This window comes from Schistocerca serialis, chromosome 5, assembly GCF_023864345.2.
Source record: "Schistocerca serialis cubense isolate TAMUIC-IGC-003099 chromosome 5, iqSchSeri2.2, whole genome shotgun sequence".
NCBI classification, from domain to species: Eukaryota; Metazoa; Arthropoda; class Insecta; order Orthoptera; family Acrididae; genus Schistocerca; species Schistocerca serialis.
In genome coordinates, this window is record NC_064642.1 from 745084425 (window position 1) to 745104185 (window position 19761).

Consider the following 19761-nt stretch of genomic DNA (forward strand, 5'->3'; position numbering starts at 1 on the left):
GTGTTTTCACTGCCGAGCTGGTCGCCATCTCTCGCACCCTAGAGTATATCCTCTCCTGCCCAGGTGAGTCCTTTGTTACCTGTAGTCATTCCCTGGGCGGTTTACAAGCTTTCGACCAGTGTTTTCCTTGCTCTCTTCTAGTGATGGCTATCCAGGAGTCCCTCCATACTCTTGCCCGTTGCGGCCATTCTGTGGTCTTTGTGTGGACCCCGTGTCATGTTGGCATCCTGGGAAATGAATGTGTTGACACACTGGCTAAACAGGCTGTCAATGCACCAGCCTTGAAGACTGGCTTTCCCGAGAGTGACCTCAGGTCAGTTTTGTAGCAGTAGGTACTTCACACCTGAGGTGAAGAATGGCGCTCCCTTCCTTCACCCAACAAAGGTTGGACCATCAAGGAGGCTACCAGTGCGTGGCGCTCCTCTTTGGAGGTTTCTCACAAGGACTCTGTTGTCCTCTGCTGGTTGCACATTGTCCACACCTGGATGATGCACAGCTATTTATTGTGCTATGAGGACCAACCTTTATGTCGCTATGGGTCAGCTTTGACGGTGGTCCACATCTTGTTGGACTGCCCGCTTTTAACTCTGCTCAGGCAAACGTTTGCGCTGCCTGATACGCTTCCTGCAATTTTATCAGATGATGCTGCAATGGCAGATTTAGTTTTGAATTTTATTCATGCAGGGGGTTTTTATCGCTTGATCTAAGTGTTTGTCCTTTTTTTGTGTTGAGTCTGGCCTTTGGCCTACAATTTTAGACTGGGGTTTTAAGTGCATTTCTTGGTGGTTGGCTTTTCCTTTTTTGTTTCTATGGTCAGCCAACCACTGTCACACTCGGTATGATTTTAATTCCTTTTGTCTAGTCCCTGTCTGTCTCTCTCTTGTCCTGTGTCATCTCTTGTCATCTCCATCGTTTGATTTTATTCTTTGTGGGTGTTTCAAGTTCATGAAGAATGGGACCAATGGCCCTAGTTGTCTGGTCCCTTCAATCCCACAAACCAACCCAACCTATGGCAAAATTCTCCACTGATGGAAATGAGCTGAAATTTCAGGACCCCTTTTATAAGGCTGAGTTTATTTTCTGCATTTTTAGAGCTTTGTAGTTTAACTGGGTATGCAGGTTGTAGACTAGAACTCATCTTGTGAGGAAGGTAGGGTAAGTCACTCTTTAGTGGTAGACAGTTGCTCAGAGTAATTGTTGCTGAGTGGACTTGTTTAAGTAACTTCATTGATCTGAAGCACCAATCTTCAACAGTCCGTGTTTTGTTTGTGATGCATGCAAGAATTCCCATCCAAGTTTAATATTATGGCTTCTTTTTGGTGAATTGACACACTTGGAGGGCTATGTTTATCATCCTATGTTTATATGCGACACAACTTCTGAATGATTTAAAACTAAATGTCAGAAACTGATTTTTGTTGACAGATTTAAAGGCTAAGGCTGGAATTGACTCTGATAGCCTGGTATAGTATTGGTTTTGTGATCATGGAGTTATTTTACATGAGCAACCCCTGGAACTCTTCTGTTCTAGTTTCTGATTTGGTCTGCACCATGACTGTTTCTCTTCAGTTAAATATGGGAGGTGGCTAACTTCTTGGTCAGTCTAATATTTCTTCTTTCCCATCACACAAAAGTTATCTTATTCTGATTAGGTGACATTTTCAAAACAAGTACCAGCATAACATCCCAGTAAAGTTTCAGTAATGATTGAGCAATTATGTTGGTTCATGTATTGCATGTAGAGGTGGAAGTCCGTGAGCTAGGCCACATTTTCCAAATCAGTGTTGGTGTGTTTACATGACCAACTGGAAGCAGTATTGCGCTGTTCAGTTGATTTATTACTGTCTAATGTATTCAGATTATCTGATGATAACTTGGCACTAAGTTGAAATCAGTAATAATACCACTTGTGTGACATGAGACGGAAATATGTAATAAGAAATATTTTTACTTTTTTATAGTTTTAATTTTTGATTTTGTATTTTGATCATTATTGACAACATTGTCATACCTCTATACATTTATGAATTTTTTAATAAAACTTTGGAAATGCTTAATTGGAATGAATTGTTAGGTAAAAGTGTTTTCTTTTACATGGGTCTGTACATTTATTATAGAGTAATGAACTGTGTCAAAACTGAATTAGGCTGATACAACTACATTCATCAAAGAAAAATGTGATATGCTATGCGAGAACTAAAAATGAAGTCTTACATACCCGCATCTTGAAAATGATAGCTACCTTACATCTCAACAGCCCTCACTAAACCATTTAATACCCCTGATAACATTTCATACTCTAACCTTGATTGCCTTCTTTAATGTACTGTCCCATTAATTTGTTTCCTGCACTATGACACATGCAATTTTATACTTCATTTTATGCTTGCAGGTGAGACTGTGTTCTGTGACAGCTGATGTACTTGGCTCCTTGAGTTTGGGTGTAACACTTGGGTTCTGTGCATCTTTGTTCAACAGTTCTTATAGTCTGTCTGACATTTGAAGTGCCACATTCACATGGTATGTGATATATGTCTGGTTTTGGGAGTTGTAGATTATCTTCCACACAAGATAATATACCTTTTAATTTCTGTGGAGGGATCAATATAAATTTTTATACCATATTTTTGAAGTAATCTCCCGATCTTCATGGGCAAATGGAAATTATGCAGTTCTGATGGTTTCTTCATTGTAATTTAATTTTGTTGTGTGCACTAAAAGGAACCTAGCTTTAGAAAACTGCCCAGGTAAAGCATAACTTTTTTAAGATGGGAATTCTAGTTACAAAACTTATATTCCTAATATTGTTCCACTTATGTCTGCTGTTCAAGCTAAGGAAGTCTGACAACCATTTTCTGTTAAGTGAGTAGTAGGTTTAAGGAAAGATTTGTTTGTTTTACTTTCAGGATTCACAAGAAGTTGGAATGGAAGTACAGTTGTTGCCTGATTTCCCTCCAGGCCCACTTGACAAATACCGAAAGGCATCTTCTTTTGACTGGAAATCTATGAAGCTACTGTTAGAAACGCCTGAAATGTTGGATTATAAGGTGCCAAGCATAATTTCTTACTGTGATTTTAAAATATTTACACACTCATTTAAAACTTAGTGCTCTTGTAACTACAGATGAAAATATGGAAGCTAATTGAGGAGAACCCAGAATTTCACCATTCAGATAATTCATTAAGTTTAGAAGAACAACGGACCCTGGTTATGAAGAGAGAGTATAGTTTTAGAAAGCTCCATATGTTATCAGCTGAGGACGTATTTGGAAATCTTCACAAGGTAACATATCTGGCAAATTACATTGTTATTTGTAAGTAAGTATCTTGAATTCTTCTGAACCTCATGCATATAGCAAGGTTATCAGTATTACATTTCTATGCAGATTAGAGGGAAATTCTGTCTCTAGCTTCATACTTAAACATCAGTAAAATTCTGAAAAAAAAAAAAAAAAATTATGTGAATTACACATGACCCAATTTCATATTAGTACTTGTGGAAAGACAGAATGGAAATTCTGATTTTTATAGCCTAAAATAGGCATTAAGATTGAAAGTAATGTGCGAATTCATATTTTGATACAAAAGCTGTTCACATAGTACGAGTGCAAATCCCTCATCAAACCATGTATTTCATCCACCATAATACTGCATACAATGAAAAATCAAATATGAAATGCGGATGGAAACATGGAAACTACAGTGGCATGTGTGTGTGAGTTGTGCATGTATGAACACGTGTGTGTGTGTGTGTGTGTGTGTGTGTGTGTGTGTGTGTCTAATTCTGAAAGAGGACGGTGTCTGATTGCTTAGTCTGCTTTTGAATGTGCCTGACTGCTACTCACTGTCTCCTGTGTGTAGTGAGTAGCAGTTCATAGCAATTCATACTCTTGTTAAGCCTATACATAGATATACATTGTTTCTTTCACAAATGCAAAGACATTTGCAGCTGTGACCTGTGCTATGTGTTCTTAAGTGAGTGATAAATTCCCTGTTTATGGTTGTCTTTGATTAACTGAAGAAATAAGAACAGAATAATATCTGGTTGCTTCTTTATACATTACATCAAAGACATTATTTTCAAAACTCAAGTTTCAGTTTTTTATAGAATGACAGTAATGTTCATTAAAAGTTTATGGCAGCACACCTATTCACATTTTCTTTATTTGTTATATTCTCCTGATGCAAGAGAGCCTTCAATTACCATTAGCTGCATTAAAGGGCCAAATGTGTGCTTGTAGATTATCTGTTGCCAGTTACATAATTACAAAGGTGCTCACAACAATGCCTGACTTTTAACTGTGCAGAAGTAACCATTCGTAAAAGCATATTTTGGAAATTTGTGGCAACAGAAACCTCAGATGTTTCTAAGAGCAAAACATACTTAACTGAGCTTAATTAGTTTATCTATATGTTGAGTCTATTTCATTAATACGTTAGTTTGCTACTCACCTCAGAGAGGACTGTGCAGGTTTGCTGGTGGGATAGGAAGGAGGTAGGCAGGTGGAGGACTTGGATTAGTGAAGGTTGATGTCAGAGGGGTTACGGGATCATAAGATATGTTGCAGGGAGAGTTTCCACATATGGAATTCAGAGAAGCTGGTGTTGGTGGAAAAGATCCAGATGGCACAGGCTATAAAACAGTCATTGATCTCAAACACATCATGTTGGATGGTGTGCTCAGCAACTGGGTGGTCCAGCAGTCTCTTAGCTATTGTTTAGTAGGGACCATTCATGCAGACAGACAGCTTGTTATTGATCATGTGTGTGTCAAATGTGGCACAATGATTGCAACTACATTGGTAGATTATATAGCTGCTTTCACAGTTGGCCCTGCCTCTGCTGGGGTCACCATGATAGGAAATGCTTGTGACAGGCCTGGAATAGGTGGTAGTGGGAGGATGAGTGGGACAGATCTTACATCTAGGTCTTGGGGAAGGGCATAGAAGCAAGGGTGGAGTAGGGGCAGACAAGGATGTTGCTTAGGCAGGGTGGGTGGCAGAAACCACCCTGATGGTGGAGATAGTGTGAGGATATTTCTCATTTCAGGAAATAACAGAAAGTATTCGAATCTTTGGTGGAGAATGTGATTTAGTTGGTTTAGTCCTGGGTGGTACTAAACCACAGGGGGTGGGGGTCTACTTTTCTGGCCGGTCGGTGGGAATTTGTGGGGAGGGGGAGTATAGATGACTCTTAGGTGACTGGGGAGACAAGGCATGAGAAACCTGTTTCTATACAAGGTTACCAGGTTAATTTCCATCTGTGAAGACCTCAGGATGTTTGTAGAGGGACTGCTCATCACTACAAATGTGATGATAGAGAGTGGCTAGGTTGTACAGAAGGGATTTCTCAATGTGGAATGGATGGAAAATGTCAAATTTGAGGTATTGTCAGTGGTCAGTAGTCTCAAATCAAGAGGCACTACCGATGTAGCTGTTCTCGAGTTAGAGATCAACATCAATGGAGGTGACTGGGTGAAGTGAGTAGGGGCGAAGGTGTTGAGCTTCTGGAGGAATGTTGGACAGTGTGACCTCACCCTTATCATTTCTAAAAGTCAGGCACTGTGTGAATTTTTATACAGTGGTTAGTCAAAGCATTGGGAGATTCTTCTTGTCACTGATGTAAACGTACACACCAACTGATTTGCGAAGCCTGAGAGAGAGACTTATTGCTGGATGGTGAACTGTGCTCACGTAGCTGATGGAGAAGATAGCCCAGGTTGACAGAATCACTTCTAAAACCACTGCTAAACAAGCTCATACTGTTCATATTAAGTTACACGGAGGTCATGTCATTGTGCTGCAGGTTATGTTGACTAGATGTTATTGCATGTTATCGCTATAGCCTCTTGACCTTGTGACAAAACAGGTGGATTACTTCCATCTGTTGTGTATTTCTCCCCTCAAAATTATTTTCTTTCTGCAAATTTTGTATCTTTTATATTGTCATTTCTATACAATTTACACAGTACCTAAAAATCTCAAATAATGACCCATGGTCAATTCAAATTAACTTTGTTATATGTTACTTTCTTTTCATTACTAAGAATGTGATGAACAAGTTAGTTTGTCAGAAAACAAAGCTAATTTCATATTTCATTATCATTGCTCATACGCAGTTGTAAACACAGTTACTAACTTCCTGATAAAGTACGTAAAAAAAGTGGAAAAAATAAATAAAATATTCATTCAGTTGGCAATGAAAATAAGTTAGGGACACCTAATCTCATTTAATTTTGAAGTAATTAACATTCTTAGATAAAACATTGCTAGGCACTGAAATAGAATCGCACATTTGGCCAAACTAACCAGCATAATTAGATAGAAATTATAACTGTATCTGAAAGTACCGTATATTTAAACATATCCCCATTCATTATTCAGTTACTCAGAAATGTAAATCTTTTAACTGTATTTTGTGCAAATCAGGAAAACAACAATTGACAACTTCAGTTTCAGATATTGTAAACTTACAAAAGAAACATGTTGGAAGTAATCTTAGTTCAGTCTGTGGTGAGTTTTGAAGTGAATTAAGATCCATGTCTGAAAATATGGGACAACATCCTGCAGAAGATTTAGTACAGATTACAAGTCATGAAATGTACCACATTTTATCTAAATTTTGTGCCCAGGATTTTATTCAATTATTTTTAACTGTTTTAAATTATCAGTTATACTGTGAATATGAAGTTATTCTCGTGTAATGTGTTAACCTTTCAAGTAATGACTAATGTGAACTGTAACAATAATGTCAAGCTATGAACAGTGTTACATCTGAAAGATATTTACTGTGCACATTGTTTTTACATTCATATGGCTATTAGATTTAATGGACAGTGTTTAAAGAGTTTTATCCAGCAACTGTGTTAATTATTTGTTTGCCACATGTGAACAGTAATGATTGTACATCTATATTAAGTTAGTATGCTTGGACTACAACTTGGTGACAGTATGGTACATGGCATCTGTTTATCTGTACCATGATTATAGTAGGTGAGACATGGACTGGCCATAAACAGTAGCTCATTCAGTATTTAAGTACAAGTAAATGTTTGAACTTCAATTTTTGTAGTGGACTACATTACTGACAATAGATTATTACCACCACCAAATTTTCAGCCAGTTTCAATGAAGTCACTACTACTGGAGATAACTGTGCAGGTAATACGGTAAGTTATATTTGATGCCTTAATGTTGAGGAACACATTGCAATGGTACAGTAGTAAAGCGAAATGCAATGGACAGAAGAGGCTGCCATTATGAGAGTGATATGGCCAGGGTGAATGCAGTACTGCCTGAGATTATCAACATCAACTCCATCTTAGACAGCAGCAAGTCATCATGCAGATCCAACTGACATCACATTGCAGAGTATAGCAGCCAATCGGCTAGAGGGAGACCGTATGTAAATAGGGAGGTGAGACAATTTGGAAATTTGTACAATGTGATTAGCAGACAATGCAATAGCAGCCTCAGCTGGTGGTGGAAATTATTACGGTAAATTGACATTGTGTTTGATTGTCAGCAACTACTCATAAAAATGTGTGACACTGAGAGTAAAGACAGTGTGTTAGGTGGTAATGGACAGGGAGTAAACATTGTTAAAGGACATTAGGAAAACTGTGTACTTAGGGGAAGAATGTAGGAATTTCACTTGGTAGATGAACAGAAAGTAGTAATTAAAAATGTACCTGAAGATGACAATGGGTTTAGGTCAGGGCTAGAATGAACTTTGTATCACAAACTTGATGACAGCCACATTTTGGATGAAATGTCTAGGGCTTCACCGCCTGCTCACTGTAGTGTGGATGAAGAAGCGAATAGTTCCGAAGCAGTGGAACAAGATAACATTGGGCAAGAACTGTGTGATGAAAATTGGGAAATGTAAGAGTAGTTGAGAAATGGGGATATGAGTTCAATATTGATACTGTTCATGAAACAACAGGAAACAAATTTTAAAGAAATGAGAAGCAACATATAAAATGACATTAATAGTGTAAATTCAAAAATAGACACAAGTAGTTGTCATGTTAGGAAAGGAATTAGTAGTTTAAAGGTTGAAAGGAAAGAATCTGTGAAGAACATTAATGCAATTAATCTTGTGAGCTTGGATAGGAGGCTAGAAACTGTAAAAATTGGCCTTGAGAATAACTTAAAAGAAGTAGTATAAGACACAGAGGCAAAATTGAATAACATTAGCAGTGTTTGTACAGCTGAAAAAAATAGATTTTGGAAACTACATGAAAAGAGAATGGAATCGATTGCAAGTTCATGTGATAGTAATTTACAAGTATCAAAGAAATTTTGTTCTGATAATAGGGAGGAACTTGAAAGTCAAATTGACCAAATTAAAACAGAGACAGTGGAAAAAGAAAGAGAAAGTAAATGTGTAGCTATCATTGAAAAGAAGATGGAAAGTTCAACAAAATTGTATATTCTAAGGTTATTGAAACTGAAAGGAAAGTCAGCAAAGTAAATACAGTGCTTTTACAGAAACTGATGGAATTTCATTTGTTAGTTGTAAGAAATTTTATAGTTTTGAACCATGGTGAAATGCACTCTCTTGATTTTGTTAGAGAATTCAGTGATTTATCAGAAAATTGGGGTGGTAAAGAAAAAAGTCTTTTGTAAGAGGATTTTTGAAATCTGATGCTTACAGTGGGGCAGCTGAAGTTTCAGAAACGTGTAGTTTATGAGAGGAGCTTAAGAAATTATTTTCAAATGAAGGTTGGTCTATAGGTGAACAACAAAGAATTTTAAGTGAATTTTGGGGAGGTTAGAGGTTGATCATAGTAAGAGCTGCTACCAAAGGTTTTGTCAAAAAAATCTACTCACCAGGTGGTAGGAGAACACACTTACAAAAAGGTATTGAAATTTGCCAGCTTTTGGAGCTCATAGCTCCTCCTTGTGAAAGAAGATGATATATTTTTGATATTCATTGATATATTTTCAAAAATTGATTATTTCTATTGTTACATTAAAGATTTTGTCAGTTCTTAATTAACAAACTAAAATATTTGGACAAGGAACTGGGTAGCAAATTGATAATTATGGGACTGGGAAATAAGCTTCCACAGGTTGTTAGAGAATTACTGGTACTTTTGCATGCTCATAGTAGTAATATAAATCATGTTTCAGATTATTTGAGGAAGGTGCAAAGTAGAAGATGGTGGAAGAAACTTTGTGGATAGTATGATTCAAGGAGGGATTACCATGTAAACAGGATGAATAGGGTAGATTCTTGGTGAGGTAATGGTAAACCAAGGAATAACTGGGTCGCAAATGGTCCAGATGGAAACAGAAGTGGTAGAAGAAACTCAAGAGTCAACATTGTCAGAAATTATGGTAATTTTGGATGCAATTGGGGCTCACACATGGGCAAAACACAGTAAAGAGCCAGATGTAAATAATTGTGCTTTGTCATAGCATTAGTAAAGGAAGTGAAGTACATAGATCATTCCATGTGCTGACAAGGGGTGGTCCTAAGGGGTGGGATGACCTTTTTGAAACTGTCTATACAGTGATGTGGGTTAGGGTCCCAAGTATCACACCCTGCAGCCATTCACCCTGGTGGGCCCTCGTTTGTGAGTAATTGACAAAAAAATTTCAAAATTTCACAAGATGCTCTACAGCTCTTAAAATAGAAGTGTTATATGGATTGGTTGAGTAGTGTAATAGTTGTTGAACTGCAATCTTACACATAAAAGGTTGTAATCAAACCTTGTCATGCTCTTTGAATTTTTTTTATTCAGTTAATTGGTTTAAATGTAATGTTTTCATTTCTATTCCTTAGTCGTGTCATTTTAATCACTGTATTATCCTTTTCAGTTACTCTTTTTTCTTACTGTCATTCTTTTTCCATTTGGAATATTTGTGAATATAAATTTAATTATTTTTAATTATCTATTATAATATTTAGACATTTGAAAATGATGATCTAACAGTTAAAAAACAGAAGATAAAGTAATCTAATTATATTGACTGATAGTGGTGAAGTTGTGTCAAAAATGTATTTTTTGGTACAATATATATATATATATATATATATATATATATATATATATATATATATATATATATATATATATATATATATATATATATATATATATATATATATATATATATTGGATGGTAATTGTCATATAAACATTTAAGCACAAATTCTTATTGCACTATGGACAGAATAACATAGACGATGATTTAAAGGAAAGAAAGTATTAGAAGTAAAACATGATTCCAGCAGAAAGAAGAGTAGAAATAGTGAGTACAAGAACAGGAATGAAAATATAAATGATAAAATGGGAGGCATAAAATCAAAGTTAATACATAAAAATAATTAAAATCATGTGAACAAAGATTTCAAATGGAAAATGAATGACAAGGAGAAAAAATGAGAGCAAATGAAAAAGTTAATAGAATGATGAAAACAATGTGGCAAAGGATTACAAATAAAAAAATTATATCCAACCAATTAATTGAATTAAAGTAATGATCAAAGCTATTTCAATAAAAATTAAAAAAATTAAAAATTTTAAAGCACTTGATGAGATATAAACTGACAACCTTTTGCATGTGAGGACTGTACATTAACCATCACACTAAACAACCAGTCTATATAACATTTCTATTTTTAAAGCTGTAGAGGATTTGAAATTCTGAAATTTTTCTTCGTCAGTTACTGACAAATGAGGGTGCACCAGGGGGAATGGCTGCATGGTATGATACCTGGGACCTTACCCCATACCACCATATAGATCAGGGCCGCACAAGGTGCATGCACCTGTGCATCGCACAGTGCAGAGTGCAGAAGATGGCTGTGCTATGTTGACGACGGTGCAGACCCCCCACTCCTCGGCTTTGCACAATAGCGCTGCCTCTCACTTCCTTAGCTTGTGTCGCTCGCGCCGCCTGTCTTGACCTGTTTCAAAATTTTTACCCTGTTGTCTTCGTCACTGCCAAATACTAATGTACACTAGATGGAGAGCTTAGTTTGGTGTACCAGTACAAAAGAGATCTGTATAATAATTGCAATGGTAACAATTTTAAATTTGGTTTCTTCCTATGTGCTCTTTATTTTATTTGCAATTGTGCTACTAAGATCTGGAACAAGAGATTGGCTGACAACAATTCTGAGAGAATTTTTTAAATTACAATTAGAAATACTCACACGCAATCTAGTTTTTGTACAAGACAAAACAGAAAAAAACCTTTCACATACACAAGTGGAACCAAACATAGAAATAATCTTCACTGTTTCTCTGTGTAACTTGGGAAATTCTTCTTTCGGCAAATTCTGGTAGAATTGGCGCAAACCTTTGTATTGTAAAACACATCCTTTCGGTGAAAATCGCTTTGCAAATCAATTAGTTTGAAATTTAAATCTGAAGGCGCACTTTCAATATCCATCGAAAAAGGTTTCACAAAAACATCGAGAATTGGCTGCAGGTAGGTAATTGCCTGAAACAATAACAAAGCCAATGTTAATAAATGAAAGTAATGTAAGCCGTTGTTTTGAAGTACTAAAATGCGATAGATTTTAATAAACATGTAATGTGTACTATTGGTTTTAATGTAATGTTATACTTGCATATGTAATGCAATCTCCTTTATTTAACTGTATGTCATATACCGGCACATTACCTGGAATCAGTCATTAAACGCATTTTCAAGAGATTGTAGCACCTCGACATATTTTTCGAAGTGTGCTCCTTCCTGCACAGATGCTATCAAACAAAAACATAGTACCATTTTGATTAGAGTGGTTATAAAAATCAGACTGTTTTAATAAAGCTACAATTTATATCTCAGGAAAGTGGTGCGTATTTTTGCCTGAAAGGTTGTTTTTGAGGAGCTTCAGTTTATACTGGAAAGAGTTTATTTTGCTGATCATGTTGTTGATGAGATTGTTATCGTTTTGGAGTTTCAGACTTAAATCATTTAGGAGAGTCATAATGTCTGCTAAAAATCCTAAATCAGCTACCCATTCAGGGTCATGAGAAAGTGGCTCCGGACGTCCTTTGCTCTCCAAAAACTGAGCCACAGTGTCACGTAGTCGAAAAATTCGGGAAGTCACTTTCCCTTTTCTCAGCCAGCGCACCTCAGCTTGGTAGGGAACATCTGGATACTCCTCTTCAAAGGAAATCAAAAATTCTTTGAATTGATGATGAGTGAGTCCATGAGAACAAATGTAGTTCACGATACGCACCACTACCTTCATCACATCTTGAAGACTGATAACTTTCCCACAAAGAGCCTCTTGGTGTGCAAAACAATGAACGGAAGGTAAATTCAGCATGTTAAGTTTTTCTGCAGTAGGCCAATAAACCCTTTTGCTTTACCGCACATTACTGGTGCCTTGTCTGTGGTTACGGAAAACAGCTTTTCCCAAGAGAGTCCTATTCCTTCAGCTACCATTTCAACAGTGGCTAAAATGTCCGCCCCTGTAACAGTTTCCTTCAACAAAATCATATCCAGGAGCTCTTCCGTTACATGTAGGTCATCGTCCATGTCACACAAAAATATTGCTAACTGAGCTGTGTCGTTAATATCCGTGGACTCATCAAGTGCGATGGAGTACGCTAGGAAGTTTTCAATTTTGCTCCATTACATGTAGGTCATCGTCCATGCCACACAAAAATATTGCTAACTGAGCCGTGTCGTTAATATCCGTGGACTCATCAAGTGCGATAGAGTACACTAAGAAGTTTTCAATTTTGACTGCCAGTTGTTCATGCAAATTCTTAACAATGTCGTCGATTCTCCGATGCGAAAACGAAAACCAAGGAATCTAAACAAATGTTATTTCATTTTGCATGACCTTTAACCAAAACATACATGCTAAAGTACTTGCAAAAAAAACCTCGTTTGTAGATACAGAATTCTCTTCTGCAAGAGTTTTCAACTTCTGTAATTCTTCCTCTCTGGCATCCCCTGTTATATCACTATTCTTTCCTGAATGCAATTTGCTGTAGTGCCTTTCAATAGACGATTTTCTGACACACGTAATTAGTGTACCACAGATTAGACATTTGGCTTTATCGTCACAACACACAAAAAAGTAGGAGAGTTCCCATTCCGGTTTAAATTGACTTTCGGCAATTTTCCCTTTTTTTGGAGCAGATGGTTCCATTATTCCGGTAATTGTCTTGCACTTATGTATTCCATTGTTGACTAAGCTGTCTGGCAGCGCATTCAGCAGCGCACAGCATCGGCCTCATCTAGCAAGCCGAGTTGAGGTGAAGTATGCCGAGTTGAACTGATGCACTGTGCAGGCACTCGCTGCACCTCGCTTTGCGCGCGTGCGGTTTTCTGTGTTTGTGCGGCACTGATATAGATGGTTTCAAAAAGTTGATCCCACCACTGGGAACTGGTTCTTGTGAGTAAAAATATTTCCAGTAATGAGAATGCTATAGTACCAAAAGAGGTTTGCATAATAATGGATAGTCTTGAGGAGGTGGAGTGTGTTCCAGCTATTTGATGTACATAATTTTATAAGAAGCAATATCAGTGTGGCATGAAAAACTATAAATGATTGAAAAAAACAAAGAAATTTAAGTGTCTTTCTGTATGCTTAAATAGTGAGGATAGAGAACAGCTGATTAACCAAGCTTTTGAAGGAAATGATGCTAACAGTAGTTCAGGTGACAGTTAAAATGATTATATATGCAGTAAAGAAATGATATTCAAAGCAAAGCAAATTGATTCTGTTGGTATTGAAAAGGTGGAGGTCATTACAGAGAATGTAGATATAATTATTGGTACAGGCAAGGATATTGAAATACAGCCTGGCTACCTGGGACAGTGTATTTGCAGTGACAAGAACTTTTCCCAGTATGCTGAAGGTCTCACTAAGGCCTTCACAGACAGACACTATCCTCCAGACCCTGTCTGCAAACAGATTTCCTGTGACATTTCCCCCCACACCCCCAATCCTCCCATGAAGAATTTGTGCAGAAAGTGAATGAAAATGTTGGAAAAATAAATATGGAGCAGAAAACTCGTAACAAGGGAGAAAGTAAGTAATTGATGATTAGTAGTAGTGAAAATGAAGTTCCATTAATTGAGATTGGTGAGTTTAGTCAGGATCATGTAAGTGAAACTGAGTAAATGTGACACTAGTGTGAATGGTTTTAGGCAGCAGAAAGTTATTGATGTGAATTTTGATTTCCTTGGTGATGTTGAAGAGGAGTGCCTCCAAGTAATGAATAATGTCCTTGATAAAGTAGATGACAGTGTGAATGGATGTCAGATTGTGGAAGAAGACAAAAATGAAAAGACTGTTACATGTTATAGCTTTCAGCCAAAGCTTCCTTCAGCAAAGAAAGCATGCACACATTCATACAAGCAAGTACATTGCATACACCCGTAACGCCACCACTGGCAGGTCTGACTGGAATGCAACTGTCATATGATTAGCAGTCTGGAGTGAAGTGGGGAAAACTACTTCTCCTTTGAAGGGAAGGTATACAAACAAATCCGTAGCACAGCAATGGGCATTCGCATGGCACCCTCCTATGCCAACCTGTTTATGGGCTCTGTGGAGGAAACCTTCCTAGCCTCCCAAAACCCTGAATGCTTAGTATGGTTCAGGTTCATTGATGATATCTTCATGATCTGGACTCAGGACTGAGACACCCTATCCTCATTCCTTCACAACCTCAGTGCCTTCTCTGCCATCTGCTTCACCTGCTCCTCCTCAATCCAGCATGCCACCTTCCTAGACACTGACCTCCTCCTCTCTGATGGCTCCATCCACACCTCTGTCCACATTCAACCCACTAACCACCAATAGTACTTGCATTTCAACGACTGTAATCCCTTCCACACCAGAAAACCCCTCCCATACAGCCTGGCCACCTGGGGCTGTGTATTCGCAGTGACAAAAACTCCTTTTCCCAGTATGCTGAAGGTCTCACTAAGGCCTTCACAGACAGGCACTATCCCCCAGGACGTGTCTGCAAACAGATTTCCTGTGGCATTTCCCCCCACCACCCCCAATCCTCCCACCACCCCCCAAGAGCCAGCTACAAAATAGTGCCACCTTCATCACCCAATACCTACCTTGACTGGAACAGTTGAACTACATAGTTCATCAGGGCTTTGATTACCTATCATCATGGCCTGAAGTGACATCCCAGCCCTCCTAAAGCATTATTACATTGCCCACCCACCTCCACAACGTCCTAGTCCTTCCCTATGCCATTCCCAATTCCAACCCCTTGCCACAGGATCAGATCCCCGTGGAAGACCCAGGTGCAAGAGCTGCCCTGTCCACTCACCCAGCACTTCCTATTGCAATCCTATCACAGGCTTATCTTACCCCATCAAAAGCCAGGCTGCCTGTGAAAGCAGCCATATTTTATACGAGCTCTGCTGCAACCATTGGACAGATTTTTATATTTGTATTACAGTAAAACGTGCTCAAATCAGCATGTGTATAATTCGGAAATCTGCCCAAACCATACAAGTATTTCAGTCCTGATGCTCAGTGCACTTTTATATGCTGATCTTTTGTATAAAGTGGAACGTGCCTAATGCAGAAACAGAAAGCAAATCTTAGATCTTACTTAATAATTCATTGTATAATGTGGAAAAGAGCCTATACAGTATTACTGTATTACAGTTCATTATTTATTCATGACTCTACAAGGATGTTACTTTTAACGCCTCTGTTAAGTGGCACAGTTAAGTGGCATGGTGTGGACCTAAAACCGTGCCACTCTGTGCAACAATGAATAAGGTATGCTTGTTGTTGGTACAGTACGTCAAAGGAAACAGTTCATTCGGCAGCACTCTATTTGTTGGCTTCCTCATTTTCCTCATTATTGATGCACACTGGTGCATACAGGAACATTGTTGCACATCTACCAACACTTTGCTGCAATGTGTGCAGTGAAAGAGGTGGGTATTGTTCCGTTAAACAATGGTTTTACCCAGCAAGGTTATTATTTTCTGCCAGTTTCCATTGACAAGGAGTATTTTAAGAGATACAGTAACATGATGTCAAACAAACGATATGTGTCATTAACACTTAACGAAAAGATTAATGTAATCAAGGCAAGTGAGAAAGACAAACTCTCTGTGCGTGAAATTATGTTGCATTTCAAATGTGGTAAAACACAAATTTATGAGACCTTAAGAAACAAGGATAAGATTCAGGATAAATGGATGAAAGGGTTGAAAGGGCAGATAAAACGAAAGGCAAAGAAGACTGGAAATGAAGAAATTAACGAAATAGTGCGGGAATGGTTCTTAAGTGCATGGGCAAAAAGCTTACCTTTATCTAGACCCATGTTGCAGAGTGAGGCTCTGAAAGTCACTAAAGAGCTTGGAATTGGTGAGTTTAAGGCATCCACAGGATGGGTGGACAGTTTCAAAGCTAGGTTCAACATCGTGTCGAATGAAGTGTGTGGGGAAGCTAAGGATGTGCAGGAAAGTGTAGCAACAGATTCTCTCAATAGGTGAGCTTATGCTAGATATGGCCTACACCTCAGCAGGAAAGGAAAGAGTAAACTGGCTGGGCTAATTGCCAGAAATTTAAGAGGGGGGGGGGGGGGGGGGGGGGGCGGCGTCACTGCCATGAATGGGAAAAATAACATACAAGTGTTGGAGCAGCAACTTTTGTAGGATATATAGGACAGAAAGAAGTCAAGTTCTAAGTGTGGTCAGAACTGAAACAAACCTTGAGGTTCAGAAAGAAGAAACTAAACAGCATAATTCTGGCATATTGGATCAGCAAACACAGCTGTTAGTTAAAAAATTTTCTCCAATCTGCAGAAATTATATTCCCCCCCTCCTCAGTTTCATCTCAGTCAATGTGAGAAGCTGATTATCTTTAGTGCATCAAAATATTCACACGCTGAGAAGTAAAATTAATGAACTACTTATTTGCATTGATGAATCGGAATTATCCTACCCAGTCGACATAATTGCCTCTATGAAAATCAAGTGACCATCGTACTGCTTTCCTTTTCATCCCGTCTGGTAAGGCTCCCCTGACCTGGGGTTCTGGGTGACTTTTCTGAACTATATCTCTTTCCCTAAACCTCTCCAGTCCTTTTCCTTTACCCCTCTTCTTTCCCATTCAACTCTTCTGCCGAAAGAAGGACCCACAGGCTCTGAAAGCTTGTAAAAGTTAAATCCTTTTGTGTGCGTGTGTGTGTGTGTGTGTGTGTGTGTGTTTTCCCCTGCTGTCACTTGGTGAGTAGAATTTTTATCTATCCATTTACGTTGGCAATTTCATTTGGGGTATGTGGAAGGTACATTAGCATATGTGTTCTTATTTTGTAAATATTTATTGTTTATTATTGTGTTCTTATATGTTCCACATCCTACAGGATCTTCTCACTATGGATCAATTGCAACGAAAAGTACCTCTAATCTAATCTAATCTAACCTTTACAGTAAGGTATTTGGAAGATATCCTGTTTGGAGGGTGCATAGAACCAATACTACTTCAGGGACAGTCGAAGGAATTTTAGCCATGCAGCACATATGTGAACTGTCTAGGAACTTATGTTTGAGCCAGGATGTTGTAGAAACTGGTAGAACAATCAGAAAACTAATCTGGATGAGTAGGGGTAAAAAGGTCTTGTTTTAAAATTATCACTACAGAAAATCAGAGGTATAATGCAGAATCTGTTTGGTGCACTATATATGGTGAAAGGGACATTTCTTTACTGTTTTTGAGAAGGATCAATTAAAGTGGAACTAAATGAAGTGACACAGGAAGTTAGTTTGTGAGCTGAAAGAAATGGAGTCAGTAATACAGACAACTATGCCTTTACTGAATTGATTATCATTCGAAAAGATACATTTGGCATGAATGCAAATGCTGTGGATGTAGTAGAATTTTGTTTGGAAACAATAGCAACAGTTGAAGTATGATAACTAGCAATTTGTCATGTGGTTGGTATATACTTAGATACAAAGCAGGAAATCACTGAGACAGCCATCAACACCAGGGAAAATGTTGTGAGGTATACAGGGTGTGTCATAGTCAGTTGTGTAAACACATGCAGTTGAAAATACACAACACTGGAAGCAAAAATATCTTAGCGAACACAGGCTCCAAAGCATGTAACTTCAGAACTATGAGTACTACTTCATCTGCGCTACTGAGCAACACGTCTCTTCTATGGAACAAGTGCTCATAGCTCTTAAGATATGCACTTTAAAGCCCACATTTACTGGACATTTTTTCTTGTTTTGACCATAGTATCTGCTCCCAAATTATGGAAAATGAAGAGCTTGCAGTACAAGACATTTGTTTCTCAGAACTGAAGATGAACAAATGTTCCTATATCTAAAGGTAGGCATTTTAGAGCCCATCTTAACTGAAACTCTTTTGCTTCTAGCATTGTGTACTTTCATCTGTGTTGTTTATGCCGTTAATTATAATACACCCTATTGAAAAGGACCGAGCATGTCTTGTGTCTGAAACTACAGTAAGAAGTTGTACGAAGTGCAGCAATTTAGTTTCACTGTACATCTAAAGGTTAGTAGCTGCTGGTTCATATATTTTTGTTGCAGGTGTTCGTAGAAGTAAAATTCCATGTGACTGATGTCAGATAAGCAGAATTATCATCAAAAATAATCAACAATGAGGATAGCATATTAAAATGATTCTGTGCAATATCATTTTATATCTAAAAAATTAAGGGCATAGGGAATTTTACTAACTAAATATTATACATGTAAGTGTACTTTACTAGCAATATAATACTTAGTACTGATTGTATCTTATTATTGTTTTAGCCATTTGCACTTCTGTCTGCAACATTTCAATACGACGCATCATTTCCTTCAACAATTTGTGTGAATTTTGTTATGTTTGCAAATGGTATTCGATCGATGGGTACTTCGAGACACTATCAGTTTATTGAAGACTGTGAAGCCGGGAAGGTATGTACTGTTTTGGGAAAAAACAGTTCCTTATGTGTAAATTGTGATAATTTATTGTTTTTTTATTTCAAATGTTAGTTAGAATTATGACAGGAGACATTATCGAAGCTAAGAAGAAAGAAACTAGATTGTACATTGGTCAGAAAACTGTTTAATGTTATTACTAAGTCATTTGTTACTTTAAAATGATTGGCTAAAATTGTCACAGTGACAAAATTTCAGAGAGAGTATTTAGCATTTTGAGAAACTTGTTGTATGTAAAGGCCTAGTTAACTTTTCACGTGACTTCTGCACTCTTTGAATAACTGTGCTAAATACAAGCATATATGTTAAATCTACTGTTGGTTTGAGGTTATTAATTCTCAGAATGTGTTGTTTCAATTCAACTAGCCAGAGGGAAACAATGTTCATATATACTTATAAAAATTAGTGATTATGAAGTGAAGTTTCAACCAGTGTGAAAATGAAAACCAGACGTTACAGATTACCAATATCCAAATAGTCACATTTAGAAATTACTGTGGTAATCGGTGTGAAAATAAACAGCACATAACTAGCTTTTTCTGGCAGTCTTTACACAAGTTCAAAAACATATTTTTACATTGATTTTTTATTACTGTAGGATAATGACTAACACAGGAGAATCATACAAAAATACCATCATTTCACCATTGGACAGACTCCCATATGGATGACATAATAATAAGCATCCCTGGCATAGAGAAACAACTGAAAGATTTGAGAGCAAATAAATCACCAGGTCCAGATGGAATTCCAATTTGGTTTTACAAAGAATACTCTACAGCTTTGACCCCTCACTTAGCTTGCATTGATCGTAACTCTGTTACCCAGCACA

At 37.6% G+C, this 19761-nt stretch overlaps 1 protein-coding gene across 2 annotated transcripts in view; it reads left to right on the plus strand.

Moving 5' to 3' along the window:
• The window catches only part of LOC126480834 (peroxisomal acyl-coenzyme A oxidase 3-like), a 324948-nt gene that overhangs the window by 84648 nt on the left and 220539 nt on the right, over window positions 1–19761 (plus strand). For both annotated transcript variants that reach the window (XM_050104178.1, XM_050104179.1), the window contains exons 2-5: window positions 2393–2520; window positions 2907–3047; window positions 3125–3283; window positions 18759–18905. In XM_050104178.1, the coding sequence (XP_049960135.1) occupies window positions 2518–2520; window positions 2907–3047; window positions 3125–3283; window positions 18759–18905 (450 nt within the window). In that variant the 5' untranslated portion in view covers window positions 2393–2517. The remainder of the gene's footprint in view (window positions 1–2392; window positions 2521–2906; window positions 3048–3124; window positions 3284–18758; window positions 18906–19761) is intronic.